Source organism: Eumetopias jubatus, unplaced genomic scaffold (assembly GCF_037043125.1).
Source record: "Eumetopias jubatus isolate StellerSeaLion01/CBP00866 unplaced genomic scaffold, mEumJub1_p1.0 scaffold_1, whole genome shotgun sequence".
NCBI lineage: Eukaryota > Metazoa > Chordata > Mammalia > Carnivora > Otariidae > Eumetopias > Eumetopias jubatus.
This window is the reverse complement of record NW_028274807.1, coordinates 128,734,487-128,751,222: the sequence shown is the minus strand read 5'-3', so window position 1 is coordinate 128,751,222 and position 16,736 is coordinate 128,734,487. Positions and strand designations below refer to the sequence as shown.

Sequence of the window (16,736 nt, the reverse complement as noted above, 5' to 3'; positions counted from 1 at the left end):
CTAAAGGACAAGTGATCTGTGCTTTAAGGAAGACTTTTTATAAACCCGTTTTGATAACTAAAATCTATAACATTTATATGGTATTAAACTTTTAGGAAATACTAGCACAGTTTAGTCTCTTGGAAATTGGATGATATAATTTATTTTCATTCTGAACATTTTTCAGCTGCATGATCTAATCCGTAAACTCTTGATTACATTTGCAAAGCTATGTGTCTCCCTAGCACAGGAACACACCGGGCATATTCCTACTCCAATAGTCTGTACTTTTTGCTTTCTTTGCCTAGAATCCTTTCATTCTCATTGTAGCCCATCCTTGGGGCCCTCATGGGGCAATCATGACTCTACAGAAGGGTTGTCTACTTTTGAAAGATGTTCTTTCCTTTATCTAAAATGTCACTCTCCATCCTTATGCATTTTTTCCTCATTACAAGGTATTATATTACATACTCTTGTTTATTTATTTTTACATGACTTTCCCATAAGGAAAGAGCTGAGGGCAGGAACTTAGTTTTACTGCTAATTTCCACTGTGTATGATATAGTACAGGGCCTGGCATTAATAAATACTTTTTAAGTGAATGAATCCATGAGATTGTTCAAGTTAAAATATAGTTTTACTGTGTAGATGGGGAGAATGCATGAGCCAATTTTTAATATTTATTTTCTATGAGATATTTATGCTCATGAAAAAATGAACCATTTAAAAAGATGAGATTTATTATTTCCACCCCCCACCCCCCCAAGAAAAAACCCCCAGCAGGATTTCAAATTTAGAGTATTTTGTACATAGTATGAGATATCAATCAAGAGGCCTAATTGAGAACACCAGCTCAGTTTATAATAGCAGCAAGACTGCACAGTCGTTTAACTGCTCTGGGTTCATTTCCTTACCTTGTTTCTTTTTAGGTTCTATCTCAGTGCCTGGTACATAGTTAAGGTAGTCAATAAATGTTTTTTGGGTGAATGAATTAACCTGTAAAATGAGTAAAATCATGTACTGGGTCCTAGTTTCTCAAAGTATCCTAAAGACCCTAGAATAAAGCTTCTGGAATAAAATGGATCAAAGAAATTTGTTAAACTCTATTCCATTGATTCTCAAAGTTAAATATGCCTCAGAGTCATCTGGAGGGCTTATAGTCTTTTAGGTTTACCCTCCCACCTCCGTATTTAAAGTAGGGTAGTGAATTTCTAACAAGTTCTGAGGAGGTAGGGAGATGTGATGCTGGTTATGCTGGTCCTGCTGGGACCACACTTTGACAACTTTTGTATCTGTATTTCAGTTGAGGTGATTCACACTGACCTATTGAAGGTTTAAAGAAGCACTACTTAAGAAGGGGAAGCTGTTTAACTCTTAACTCAGTATTTCTAAAACTTACTTGACTTTAGTACCCATTGTGTGTGTGTGTGTGTGTGTGTGTGAGAGAGAGAGAGAGAGAGAGTGTCATCTGTCTTATCACATTATACCCAATGTCTGTGAACATCCTTGGAACTATTTTTGTGTGGGTCCTACTTTCAGAAACAAAGCCAGCTCACATCTGCAGTGTTTTTCACATGTAAAATGATGATTTTGTTTGTTTGTTTTGTTTTTGGCATGCTGGGGTAGGTGAAAACTTAATTATTATTTGGCATGTTAGGGCAGGTGTTAGTAGTGAAACTCTCAGAAATTGAATCCTGTTGCACAGATGGGAGATAATATGATATTCGTGATCTGCATGGAAACATTTATATACCTTTTTGATTTTTGCTGACATAAATTTGGGATAAATGTAAGGATGTATATAGCAAGCAGAGTTTCACGAAAATTGAGCCCAAAATGATGAAATGATTTCTCTCTCAGTACTTTTTTTAATCTTTTATTCATATTTCTCTTTCTGCATGTCTGTTTTTAATCTGCCAAACACATTTTCATAACTTCAGTTCATGGCAAAATTAGGAAGTAATATTTTATCATGAGAATTGTTTTCTCTAAAGTCTCAGCTAGTGTTTCTTTTCTCTAGTTGTTTTTTGAAATGTAGGCTAATCTTGTCTCCCACTATAGCATTCTGTTTTGCATGCTGGATTTTGTTGACTTCCCTGCATATTTTAAACATGGTTGTACTTATTCTGGTCTTCTTAGAGTAATGGATATAATAAAAGATTTCGGTAATTATCAGAAAGGGGATATTTGAGAAAGAAGTGATGGTTACAAACTCTTCAGATATTAAATGTAGCACAGAGAGTCTTCAAACTTGAACTTAATGGAGTACTTTATGTTCTCCAAGGCTGTGGATCTTTCCATTGATGAGTCCAGCTTGACGGGAGAGACAACACCTTGTTCTAAGGTGACTGCTCCTCAGCCGGCTGCAACTAATGGAGATCTTGCATCAAGAAGTAACATTGCCTTCATGGGAACACTGGTCAGATGTGGCAAAGCAAAGGTAATTTTTTCTCTTGTTTTGAAAGTAGCAGTTTCTTTGTTTTCAACCCTTTTTAAAGTTCTATTTGGTAATTTTATGTCTCTTCTTAAAAATATATGACGAAGGGGGGGCACCTGGGTGGCTCAGTCATTAAGTGTCTGCCTTCGGCTCAGGTCATGATCCCAGGGTCCTGGGATTGAACCCTGCGTTGGGCTCCCTGCTCAGCAGGAAGCCTGCTTCTCCCTCTCCCACTCCCCCTGCTTGTGTTCCCTCTCTCGCTGTGTCTCTGTCTGTCAAATAAATAAATAAAATCTTTAAAAAAAATATATGACGAAGAAATGACAATTGAACCTAACCCATAGCCACTATTTGTGAGACCAAGGCGCCTATGTCCCTGAGGTGTAATATGTCCATAGTTCTGCCGTTTGCCAGATAATGGAGCCTTAAAAACATAGTCCTCAGCATCTGTTCTTCTTTTTTTTTTTTTTTTAGATAGAAACAGCGGCACATGGATATGTTCATTACTAGCTAAATAAAAATTTAATTTATGATGATGGTACTGGCTATCATATTCTGAATATATATCACTCACTGATGGATTTTAGATATTTTGTTTCCTGGATTCTAATACTTCACAAATATAAAAGACATGATTCAGTAGCATTTGAGGGGAAAAAGAAAATACATTAAATGTCTCTCTTGAGTATAAGATAGTTTTGAATTTCAGAAATATTGATACAGACAAAGAATGGGCCTCAGAATTGGGTCAAGGCTTATATAGTAAGGCATAAATACTAGTGATCTATAGTAATACCACAAAGTTAATTTGGTAAGGGAACCTTGGATATGTGTGTCAGTCATCTTGACTGTGGGTAAGACTTTGGAGAAAGTGAATGAGAGGTTTTTGTTTTTTTTGCTTGAGAGAGGTGATTCCATTTGAATGTAAATGTATTTTCCTGTTTTTCCCTTTAGGGTATTGTCATTGGAACAGGAGAAAATTCTGAATTTGGAGAGGTTTTTAAAATGATGCAAGCAGAAGAAGTAAGTACTTACTTTGTTAATGATGTTTTAATTTCAAATCTGAAATTCTCTATTACAAGTAGAGGAACAGAAAGTATTGGTGGATTATTTTATGTGCTATTGAAAGTAGTAGTTTATTCAGAATATCACTCAGTTGTCTGTGTTTAAAAACATAATTGGAAAGACTGTATTTGAAAAGGCTTGACTTGACATTGTTAATATGCTAAAACATTTTGATATTCATTGTTTATAGGAGAAAAAGGTTTATAGCCAATTATTTATAGGTCCTATTCTTTTTAGGAAGATTAATTTTAAAAATCACTAAATGGTATATTTGTCTTCTACCAAAATTCCCAACTTTATTTAATTCCAAGTAATGGGGGGAAAAGATTGTAAAGTAAAATAATCTGGAAGATATTCTTGTTTAAGGATATTGAAGAATAGTTCTCTCATTGAAAATACTTTCTTATAAAAAAGAAGTTGCATTCTACCTATGTCATATTCTCCCTGAGTCATCTGGATTTCTCATGTAACCTGCCAAGATCCCAGTATGTGATGCAGTATATAAAACCATTCCAAGAAGCTTGGCAGTGAGGGAAGTGCTAGAGAAGGGAGTTAGCCAGTCAGGGAGCCAGCTGGAGAAAAAGACTTGGATTGCGAGCTTGTTTGTGGATACAGAAAGGAGAAGATTGGAAAAGTGAGGGGCAGTGAATGGTAATAAAGTCCTGGAAAAGCTGGTAGGGAGAATAGATTTCTTCTCAAAAACAGGTATGGGGAGCATGGACCTTTTAAATAAACAAGCTTTTAAAAGTCTCAGCCTGTTTCCTCAGTAAAGGGAGTCATACTGACCTTAAGGGAGAGATGTGTATGTCATGGGTATGTCAAGAGCTAGCATGAATATGTGAAGCACTTAGCAGAGTCCCTGGCACCTATTTTATTTTACTAAATTTAGCTCATTGTAGTGACACTCTTCTCCAATTTGTCAAGGCACCAAAAACCCCTCTGCAGAAGAGCATGGACCTTTTAGGAAAACAGCTTTCCTTTTACTCCTTTGGTATAATAGGTAAGAGAGGAGTGAGTATGTATATCTCATCTGTTTACTTAGGTTTGTGTGTGTGTGTGTGTGGGTGGGGTAAGGCAGTTTAGATAGCTGTGTGAATTTGTTTATTCATTTAATTAATTAAATTTTAGCTTACTACTACTTTTTAAAAATTATAAAACCAGCCCCCAACCATTGTCCTTTTCTACAAGGATAAATTAGAACTCCATGTAATTCCTATAATCAAGGAGCATTTCTATAAACATTTTTGTATTTGTCTTTCTAGTTTTCAACAAAATGTTAGTAATGTTTTATGGACTATTTTTCCTTTTTTGTTTCACATTTTCTTCATAAGCATCTTGTCATTAAATAGGTGCTCATTGAATTGATGTCATGAAATAGGTGGTTGTATAGTACTCCATTATGTGGGAAAAAAATATCTTAGACCTCTTGAAGACATTTCTATGTTTTTTGAGTTTTTAAAAATTACGTAAATGATTCTTCAGTGAGGATATCTTATTAAATTCATAAAAGTAAAATTATTGGGTCAAAGAGTATCCATGTAATTTTCAAATTTTTGGCATATTTTTAAAGTTTTTTGTTTATATTGCCAAATAATACCTTTCATCAGCAAGACAGAGGTATTTCTCTTCCAGCACCCTTGCCAACTTTGTTGTCATTAACAGACAAAAGACTTCTCATTATTTTATTTCACAGTTCATTATAGAAAAACAGCACTCTCGTCATATGTGTTGGTCCTTTTTATTTCATGACCTGCCAATCTGTCTTATCCCTTCTTCTCTTGTGGCTTGAGTCTCAGGTTGGTAACAGCTCTTTGTACAATTAGGATATCCATCCTTTTTTTATGTTTTTTCCCTCCAATTTTTAAATTCCCTTTGAGGGATAAATATAATAAACTTGGTACGAGAGAGAGAGTAATTGAAACATCTTCTGATATAATTGTCCTATTAATCTCTGCAGTTATAGTTTCTGTCTTTGTTCAGTTCATAAAGGCTATCCCAACCTCATGTTGTGGAAAGTGTTTATGTTTATATCTATTTAAACATCAGTCAACTACTTCAGTTATTATTTTTGACACTTAATTTTACTATTTAGAATTTATTTTAGTATAAGACTTAAGGTAGAGTTAATAACATTTTTACTCAAAGGTTAATTATCCCAATACCTTTAATTCTGTAGTCCATTGTTTAGTCACTGAGTTGAAATGACATCTTTATCATACATTAAACATTTGAATCAATTTTGGAGTCCTTGCTCATTTAATTTTTCCATGATGTTATTTTATTTTTTAATTTTTTTAAAGCTTTTATATATTTATATGTCTGAGAGAGAGAGAGGGAGCACACAAGCAAGGGGAGCGGCAGGCAGGGGGAGAAGCAGGCTTCCCACTGAGCAGGGAGCCCAATGTGGGACTCAGTCCCAGGACCCTGTGAGCCAAAGGCAGACGCTTAACTGACTGAGCCACCCAGGTGTCCCTCCATGATATTATTTTAGTTATTCTTGTTAGCTTAAAGTTTCAAAATAATAATACAGTTTTTAAGTTAAAGCAGATTTCTGCTATGCAGTTTCAGTTAAATAATTATTTAAATATTCTATTGATCTCTCTGCCTTCATAGTAAAGTAGAATGTAGAAAGGTATTTCATTCCTCATTTTTAAGTAGTAGGTAGTTAATTTGATTATTTGATTATTACTGTTTATTTTCTAGAATTTATAGGAATTTGATAAGTCTAAGGGCATTTAGCCAGTGAAATCTCCCCAGTTATATTAATGCTGTACCATGAAACCACCTCACTTTTAGTGATAAGAATCTTTCAACTTTATGATTATCTGGTTTTAATATAATGCATTAAACAGTTTTTCTTGTTAGGATAGTATATGGAATAGGATAAAGGTTAAGATCAAAATCAGAGGTCAGCAGACTTTTTTGGGGGGCGGGTAAAGGGCCTGACAGTAAATATTTTAGCCTTTGGTCCTTACCAAAGTATTTCCAGTATTCTCTGATGGAAATGCTCAACTCTGCCATCAACAGGAAAGCATCATAGACAGTATAGAAACAAGTGGATGTGGCTATGTTCCAACAAACTTTATTTACAAAAGCATGCAGGAGGCTCACAGATTATAGCTTGCTGACCCCTGGTATAGTTCATTGAACATAATTTTTTTTGTTAGGATAGTATTTTGGATAGGATCTTAGAGTGTCACCATCTGGATTATTATTTTATAATTGTAGAAAGATGAAGAAAAACTTGTTTAAATGTTTATATTGATCTAGAATACAATCTTGAAGTGGCTTTATTTTATTGTCTATAATGATACTGTTTTTTCTCACAAAACCAGTGGTGCACTCCAAGCCCTCCTTCATTTCAGAGACAAAGGTTAAAGCAGAGTATGTTGTTCGGTTTATGTTAATTGATTTTTAAAAAGATTATTTATTTATTTGACAGAGAGAGAGAGAGGGTGTGCACAAGCAGGGGGTGGGGTAAGCTGACATGGGGCTGGATCCCAGGACCCATGAGATCATGACCTGAGCCGAAGGCAGATGCTTAGTCGACTGAGGCACCCAAGCACCCCATATATTAATTGATTTTTTTATTTGTAAATGCCATTAAAAGTAGTAATTTTTAAATGTTAATGCAATTTTAGATATGTTAAGTAAGATAAATCACTCTCTGAGCCAAGTCCTAATTAAGTATTCTTTTGTTTATAGTACGAATTTTATACATATTGCCTGGATATTTAGTTAAGAGAAGTAAAGTTCCAGGGTTTATTTTTGCAAAGCTGTTAATAAATAGATCTATATGTCTTACTCTACCTTCTTTTTTTCTCCTGTTGTATGAAAATACTGGTAATATTTTCTTATAGTGTGAATCCTCAGATATTATTGCTTTAAGGGGGGTGGGTGGCAGCAGTGGTAACAAAAGGTAAAAACTGTGTGTGTGTGTGTGTGTGTGTGTGTGTGTGTGTGTGTGTGTGTGTGTGTGGTGTGTGTGCATATACAGCATTGACTTTAAGCAGCATTAATTTTAATCTCCCCTGCTCAGTGGATTTTTGTAAAATCATGTAATTGTGATCTGATGCACCTTCCTTTATGTCAGGGGACTTTTTGGCTGCCCTCAGCTTGTTATTCTAGCCCATCTATACTTATGTGATTATATATAAAGGGAAACATAGTTATTTGATTTTTGTTCCAGGTATCATCATGTTGGTTGGCTGGTTACTAGGAAAAGATATCCTGGAAATGTTTACTATTAGTGTAAGGTAAGTTCTAATCATTTGTTTATAAATTGAGTCTCTTTTCCTTCTCTTATTTCTCTAATAGGCATAGGTTATATTCCATTATGGAGGTATTATATGAACAGAAAAGAGAATAGTGTTTCTACTTAAATAGTTCAGAATTCATATATTGAAATGAATTCTAGGAAAATGAAAACCTACATATATAGCAGAAGAAAACCTGCACCAGATGTCTGGTATTATCAGTCTAATACTGCATTTTTATATATCAGTAGACAAGCATTGCCTAACTGAAAACTAGCAGCATGAAAGAGAAAGACCATAATAATAGAAATTGAATAATCAGGTCTCAGAGGAAAATGAAAAATTGAAGAAATAGCAGAAAAATTTATTTTTATTTTTTATTTTTATTTATTTATTTTTTAAGATTGATTTATTTGAGAGAGCGAGAATGAGAAAGAGAGAGTACATGAGATGGGGAGGGTTAGAGGGAGAAGCAGGCTCCTCGCTGAGCAGGGAGCCCGATGTGGGACTCGATCCTGGGACTTCAGGATCATGACCTGAGCCGAAGGCAGTCGCTTAACCAATTGAGCCACCCAGGCGCCCCAAGCAGAAAAATTTAGAAAGCATTTTTATTTTCAGAGATCTGTAAAGAAACTGCATTCATGATAAACAGATTACCTAAAAGAGGATCAGAGGACAAAAAGAGTTTTTAGAAATTACGATTTTAACTGCTCAAATTAAAAATTCAGTATAAGGGCTGTAATGTAAAGTCAAAGAGGGATCCCCCACAAATCAAGTAAAATGTCCAAAACAGAGAATGGAATAAAAGTGACAAAGAATAATTTAATAAATGCCATATCTACCCAATAAGAGTTTCAAAAAGAGGGAAGAAGAAATTACATAAGAAATGATAGAGTATTTTCTCAATCTGAAGCAAGACATGAAATTTTTATAGTTTGTGTGGATTCTCTAAATGCCAAACAGGATGAAAAAAACGCCCAACCTGGATACATCATTATTAAATTAAAGAAAACAAGTTAGGTCATCTATAAAGGAAGGATAATTAGACTGGTATCACATTTCTCGTTGGCAGTTGCAGTTTCCACCATGGTTTTTTTTATTTTTGAAAGAGTTTATTTTTTTATTAGAGAGAGGTAGGAGAGAGAGCATTGGTGGGGGGGTGGGGGGAGACAGAGAAGCAGACGTCCTGCTGAGCAGGGAGCCCGATGGGGGCTCGATCCCAGGACCCCGGGATCATGACCTGAGCTGAAAGCAGACACTTAACTTATTAAGCCACCGAGGTGCCCCCATGGGGTCTTTTTAGACTCTATTCTAAACATTTCAACTGACAAAACTTTAATAGGTCACAATTGGTACCTGTGCTCTGAACAGTGGGGCAACTTAAGGCAGCCATCTTCTGAGAGTCTCTGCAGCAGTTCAGCTTTAGGTACAAGGAGATTGGGATGACCTTGTGAGTTGGGGAGCTACCCTGGGTTAAAATGGTTCATACTTCAGGGCGCCTGGGTGGCTCAGTTGGTTAAGTGACTGCCTTCGTCTCAGGTCATGATCCTGGAGTCTCGGGATCGAGTTCCACATCGGGCTCCCTGCTTGGCGGGGAGTCTGCTTCTCCTTCTGACCCTCCCCGCTCTCATGCTTTCTCTCTCTCATTCTCTCTAATACATAAAATCTTTAAAAATTAAAAAAAAAAAAAAAGTTCATACTCCGTGAGGGCCAACATCTCTGGAAACATACTTTCCAGGGTGTTTGCAAGAGACATGTCCAGTTATAAGAGTCACCTACACTTAGGAAACCCAAAGTGATGGCTTCCTGTAAGATAATTAAAATTCTTCTAGTCCATAGATGGTTTATCAGTCAGGAGATCCCTTTATCATAAGCAGTGTTGCCTAGCAACATAGTTGACCTAACTACCCTAACCAGGTCACTAGAGGAACAGAGCTAGAGATTTACGGGAAAAGGATTTTATTAACCCTTCCTCCACAGTAACATTGGATTACATTAGAGAACAGTGGGGCAGTGCTATCAAAGTATGAGGGGAAAGGATTTTAAATCTATAAATCTAGGCAGAGACAACATACCGATCCAGTTAATTACAAATAGGTAAATAATCAGAAAATTTATTCCTTCCCTGTCCTCTATGAATTATAGTAAAACAAGGATGAAAAAAAGGAAGATGATGTATGGGATATAAGTAAGAGTAGAACTCACCTAGGCATCTAAAGAAAAGAAATGTTGGATGACAGCTCTATCGTAGGCCTAGGAAGTAATAGTTCAAATGTTAGAACAAAAACAGTGAATTTAAAAAAAAAATCAAATGGAATAAGTAGGTTGAATAAGAGGTTAAAAGATATTTGTGATAGGGTGAAGGAGTATATTTTTTTCCTTAAAGGAGCAAAAATACAATTTGAAACTCTTGGCTTCAATCTGTATAAAAAAGACTTGGGTGAAATATGAAATAAATTTACAATGAGGCATGAGTGTGAGATACTAAACATCATATTATCTATTGGACTTATTTTTAGATTTTGAGGGGTTTTTTTTTGAGAAGTTCAATTTTATAGATTGATATTTTTATTTCTGCTTCAAGGTCTTACAAAGGACAAAGCATTAAAAAATTTTTAATAGAATAAAACTCATTCTATTTTGCAATTATATGGGTCCATTGTCCTTTTATAAATTTAAGTGAGATATATTATGGGATCTTTTGTGACCTTATTTTTCCTGTGTCTTGAAGCATTATATTATTTTATTACCCTAGCAATTATTTTATTTATTTATTTATTTTTAAAGATTTTTATTTATTTATTTGACAGAGACTTGACACAGCAGGGGGAGTGGGAGAGGGAGAAGGGGAGCCCGATGTGGCACTCGATTCCAGGACCCTGGGATCATGACGTGAGCTGGAGGCAGACACTTAAGGACTGAGCCACCCAGATGCCCCTCTACCAATTATTTTAATAATTATTTCCAGCTGTTCTAAAAATGAGTAAAAACAGTAAGAATGCAGAAGAATGATGGGATCACTTATAGGGTTGATGTAATAATAAAGTAAATCATCATTATTCTGTTATCCTTTCATTTTTTTATTATGTTGCTCAGAAATATTACATTGTCATTTACAAAGGTATAAAAGAGGTCTAGAGACAGTCATTGTCTTTTTTTGTTTTTACTCATTAAAGTTAAGAATCATAATTTTTTGCTTTCCACCATAATGCCAAAGAATAATTGATAGAAGAGTAATTGGACAAACCAGAAGATGAATGCAAGGAGACAAAGAGCCACTGTATGCTCTAATGATGGGGGTGAAATTTAATAAAAAAAGTGAAATCTTAACACTCTGAATCTTTGGATGATGGTAGTCTAAATTTTCTGAAACTCCTGAATTAATGAGTGAATAGTTTCTTTCTAAGGACAAAAGGGAAGGACAGGTATTCCCTTTCAGTTAGTCATTCTACAGCAAGGAATTCATCATGCAGTGTTTTCCAGCAAGAACCTAGACCACCCCTTTTTGTTAAAAGTGTGCGTGTGATAGTTTTGTTTAATCTTTTATGATACTTGTTTTCCAACTTTTACTTTATACCATTTATAAGTGGAGAAAACCAAAGGCTGATGTGAATATAAAAGTGATTAAAAGGAAATAGATGACATAGAAATGAAAAACTAATTGAACTCATGTTATTGGTGTTTATAAATCTAAAAATTATGTTACAAAGATGATGACTGTTCTTTTTTCAGCAGAATTAGCCATCCACAATTTCAAAAATGTTGCATTTTGAAGATACAAATACAAAAAGTGAAACCAGAATTGATAAGCCTATAACCTATTGGAAATGTTTATTGAATTTGAAATCAGTATTTGTAAAGTGAATGTATTCCAGGTTCTTTCCTGACAGTTCATGAGCCATTAGTTGCATCCGGAGGACATTGCCCCTTTCAGATATATGTATACCTTCAAATCCAGGAATGTAGTTTAAGGTTAAAATTAAAAATTTCTAATGACGTTTTTCACAATCCATTTTATTCCTCTGCAAATTATTTATAAAGTGACTTAAAAACAAAAGAATGGAAAGGTCCATTAGATCTAGAGTATGAACAATGATGTCTATTTTTCCTGATACATTGAGGGTTAATGGAAGCCTACGAAAAAGTTTTCTGTTTCAGCTTAGAATAGTTCAAAAGAGAGAAGGAAGTATTAATGATAGCACATATTTCTTTGGAGCCTAGTGTGGGGCTTGAACTCACAACCCTGAGATTGAGACCTGAGCTGAGATCAAGAGTCAGACGCTTAAACTGACTGAGCCACCCAGATGCCCTGATGAGCACATATTTCTTGACTCTTTGTGTACACTATTTAGCCAGTGGTATTGTGTCATTCATTGGCTTTCTAATTTTAGAATTAACCTGTAAACAGAGCATGAAAGCTTAATAATGCTTACAGAACAGGATGCTAATGATTACAAGTTAGATCATGCTAAGGAAAAAGTAGGTAATAGAAATTGGTGAGTAGAAGCAGTGGATGCAACAATATTAGAATGAAGAACAGGAACGCATATGTTCTTACCTGTAGGAGAGTCAAGAGCTAATACTTGGAATGGGATAAAAAATAGACTTAATTTGATTTTTTTTTAAATTTGCAAAAGGAAACTAATTTTTTGTTGTGATAAAATACATATAACATAAAATTTACCATTTTAAAATGTACAATTCAATGGAATTAAGTCCATAGTGTTGTACAACCACAACCATTATTGAGTGTCATCACCCCAAAAGAAAACCTTGTGCCCACTGGGCAATCACTCTTCTTCCTTCTCCCTAGCCTGTGGCAGCCACTAAACTGCTTTCTGTCTCTATGGATTTGCTTATTGTTAATTTCATGTAAATGGAATAAAAACACTATGTGTCTTTTGTGTCTGGCTTCTTTAATTTAGTATAATGTCTTCAAGGTTCATCCATGTTGTAGCATGTATCAGTACTTCATTTCTTTTTATGGTGGAATACTTTATTGTATGGATACACCACAATTTCCCATTTATCACTTGATGGACATTACAGTGATCTTTTGGCCATTGTAAATAGTGCTGCTATGAACAGTCATGTCTAAGTTTTTGTTTGAATGCTTCTTACTGTTAACTGCATTTATAGATGAGAAAACTAAACTACAGAGGTAGACTAATAATAGCTCAGGGTCAAACAGGTAAAAATTGGTGAAGCCATGGGTATAAATCTAGGTAATCTGATATCACAACCTACATTCTTCAACCACTACACTTAACCTGGCAGCTAGTAGGTATCCAGTAAATGTTAATCAACTTTCCCTTCCTCTTGAGGCCATTTTTGAGTGTTAATAGTATTAATTTTATATTTTATTAGTCTGTTTTAAGTAACAGCCCATTGAAATTATTGCTGTATGTACTATTTAATTTATACTTCAATACTAAGTATATATTGGTTACAGTTTGGCAGTGGCAGCAATTCCTGAAGGTCTTCCCATTGTAGTCACAGTGACTCTAGCCCTTGGTGTTATGAGAATGGTGAAGAAAAGGGCCATTGTGAAAAAACTGCCTATTGTTGAAACTCTGGGTAAGTATGTGGTAATATGAGCATACTTATGCAATAGTGTGTTAGTTTACATCAACAGTGAATCATCTTCAGGTTGTACGGTTTTTGTCTGAGAGGCTAGAATAGTGGTATTTGACTTGTGGCAAAGTTAAGTATGGTTTTCAGAACCAGAAAAAGTAATTGAAGTGTATGTCTTTCCGGACAGTGTACTTACAGAGAAATCTTACTGTGTCATGGAATGTTCTAATGCTTAAATCATGTAAAAAAGAAATCTATAACAAATGAAACCTGGAGTAAAATTAATAGAATTTTTTTCTTTTGACATCTCAAGGAAGATAATTGATAATCATAGATCCTAGAATGTCATATTCCAGGTGAATTTGCTGATAAGAACAATAAACATACAACAGTTGCTAAATGTTGCTATAACATAACTTTATGTTTGCTATGAAACTTCTTTTTTAAAAAATTTAGGAATCCAAAAATATTGAATTTAATTTTTTAGTTTGCATTATAATATTCAGAAGGCAAAATAACTACTCACTGAAAAAATTATATGGGTTTATATTTAGGTACCCTTAAAACTTCCTAGAAAATGTATCATATAAAGTTACAATATAAAGCTAATACTGAGAAGCTCTGTAGAAATTCAGTTGCAGGTTAATAAGAAAAAGTCAACATTTATCACTATTTTTTAATTTTAATTTCAGAACTTACTTTATGGTGGTGAAAAGCATAATGAGAGAAAACAATCTTAAAATTATCAGTGAGCTTGATTTGTACAAAATTAAGAGAAACCGGACAGGCTTCCAGAGTCTTTGATTTGTTTTTAATGTGAACTTGTTTATTTCTCCCTGACTCTTTTGGTGACATGTAATGATTTATTCTGTAGGCTGCTGTAATGTGATTTGTTCAGATAAAACTGGAACACTGACAAAGAATGAAATGACTGTTACCCACATCCTTACTTCGGATGGTCTGCATGCTGAGGTACTCTATAGATTTTTTTAACAACAGTTAAAGATTCTTTGTTAAGAATCTTTGGTGTTTAGACATTCCTAACAATTCTAGTGTCTTATCTTCAAAAGGGCTATAAATTCATTATCAGCGGGGCCTTTTCCTTATGGTACCAGTCTTGATCCCACTGCATTTGTACAGTCCAGAAACTTTGAATCATCCTTGGCACCTGTCTTTCAATCACCCCTAGCCGTTTGTTACCAAACTCTTATTCTTGCTCTATATGTAGCTTGAGGGATCTTTTAGAACCAAATGTTAGCAAGTTTATTTTAATTAATTAATTAAGATGTCTCAATGGCTTTCCATTGTGACCAGGAGTCTTGAGTATGGCCTTTCAAGGCCCCTACATATTTTGTTCCTTATTTCCTTCTTTATCCTTATGTTTCACTTTGCTTTCTGGGTACCAGATGCATGACTTTATGATTCTCTCAGTGTGACAAAACTCCTCCTACTTCAGGCCCTTTGCTGCTGTTCTCACTGCATAGGACAGTCTGTTATGTCTTCATCCTTTGCAACTCAGTTCCAGCCAACCAACCAACCTCCCTCCCTCCCTTCCTTCCTTCCTTCCTAGGCAATTAATTAGCATACAGTATATTATTAGTTTCAGAGGTAGAGTTCAATGATTCATCAGTCTTATATAACACCCAGTGCTCATTCCATCCTGTGCCCTCCTTAATGTCCATCACCCAGTTTCCCCATCCTCCCTATCTCCCCTCCAGCAACTCTCAGTTTGTTTCCTATGATTAAGAGTCTCTTATGGTTTGTCTCCCTCTCTGATTTTGTCTTACTTTTTCTCTCCCTTCTCCTATGCTCCTCTGTTTTGTTCCTTAAATTCCACATATGAGTGAAATCATATGATAATTATCTTTCTCTGACTTAATTTCAATTAGCATAATTTTCTCTAGTTCCATCCATGTCATTGCAAATGGTAAGATTTCATTTTTTTGATGCCTGCATAATGTTCCATTGTATGTATATATATACCACATCTTCTTTATCCGTTCATCTATTGATGGATATTTGGGCTCTTTCCATAGTTTGGCTATTGTGGACATTGCTACTATAAACATTCAACCCCACTCCTTTAAAAAAGCTTTGCTGACCACCCAGAACTGGCCATATGTTATTTGTTTTCATAGCACTCAGTGCCTTTTAATTTTCAGCCCAGGTAAAATTTTCTGTTCTTTATACTATAAGTTGTACTAGAGCAGAACTAAGTTGCCCAACACAGGGCCTGCCTCCTGGTAGTAAATACTTGTTGAAAGAATAAATGAATAGATGAATTATTTTATTTTAAAAATAATATTTTTGGCAGTGTCTTAAGTGCATGTCATCTGTGTGTGTTGGTTAATTTTGAAGCTAGGTAAGGACAAGTTCCAGTTTCATCCCAGTCTTGAAAGGATTTCTGGCTGGTATGTTCATTCACACTACTTAGGATGGGTACAGTATTTTAAATTGTATTTGCATCCAATTTGCTACATCATTAGACAGATTGACAGAAATTGTACTTAGGTTTATTTAATTCCATTTTACATAGGCTTTAAAATGAGACTATTGATATTTAGGGTGTTAGATTTGGTTAAGGATACCCAATACTCTGTTGTTGAATGTGCCTTTTCTGGATGATTCAGGGTCATTGGGGTTACATGTGCTTGTGTGGTTCAGGTATGGAAGGTAGAATATAAGTTTCTGTTGTTTTAAGCCCATTCTTTCATATGTCAAGCATTAACTGTTAATTTCTCTCTAACCTGTCTTATTTTTACTGTGAAATTTAACTTTTGTTGGCTTAGTTTGTTCTAGCCATACGGAATAAGTATCTGGCTTTTCTCTACCTCTGATTTTTAAAACTGGCATGTAATATACTATGTTAAAGTAGTTTGTAAGTGCTAGGTTAAATCATGTAATGTCTCTGAGCCTGCATATTTGCCAAAAGAATTCTGCTTTTTTCTGGGTTTCAGGTTTGTCACAAATGTTAGATGTGGAAATGGATTTGAATTCTTGGAAAATTTACTGTTTATAAATGTAATGTTATATAAATTTAAAGCTCATTTATGTATAGAGGTTTTCATGGTTATCCTTTATTATGGCATATTTTAAGTAGAAACAATATAAAATTATATTAATTATATTTATATTAACAATATAAAATATATTTATTAAATATATATATTAAATATATAAACAATATAAAATTATATTAATTATATAATAATTATATATTAATGTTTCTACTTAAAATATACTATACATTGTTATAATTATTAATTTAATTATTAATATAATTATAGGTTTGTCGTTATGGTGAAAATTAGAATCTATATTCTTTTTTTTTTTAAGATTTTATTTGTTTGACAGAGGCACAGCGAGAGAGGGAACACAAGCAGGGGGAGTGAGAGAGGGAAAAGGAGGCTTCCTGCTGAGCAGGG

General features: G+C 34.6%; 1 protein-coding gene across 4 annotated transcripts in view; it reads left to right on the top strand.

The window, feature by feature from the left end:
• The window catches only part of ATP2C1 (ATPase secretory pathway Ca2+ transporting 1), a 165,692-nt gene that overhangs the window by 100,842 nt on the left and 48,114 nt on the right, over window positions 1–16,736 (top strand). For all 4 annotated transcript variants that reach the window (XM_088026210.1, XM_028099279.2, XM_088026223.1 and 1 more), the window contains 6 exons: window positions 2,264–2,419; window positions 3,371–3,439; window positions 4,406–4,481; window positions 7,671–7,737; window positions 13,190–13,314; window positions 14,186–14,283. In XM_088026210.1, coding sequence (XP_087882336.1) covers window positions 2,264–2,419; window positions 3,371–3,439; window positions 4,406–4,481; window positions 7,671–7,737; window positions 13,190–13,314; window positions 14,186–14,283 — 591 coding nt within the window. The remainder of the gene's footprint in view (window positions 1–2,263; window positions 2,420–3,370; window positions 3,440–4,405; window positions 4,482–7,670; window positions 7,738–13,189; window positions 13,315–14,185; window positions 14,284–16,736) is intronic.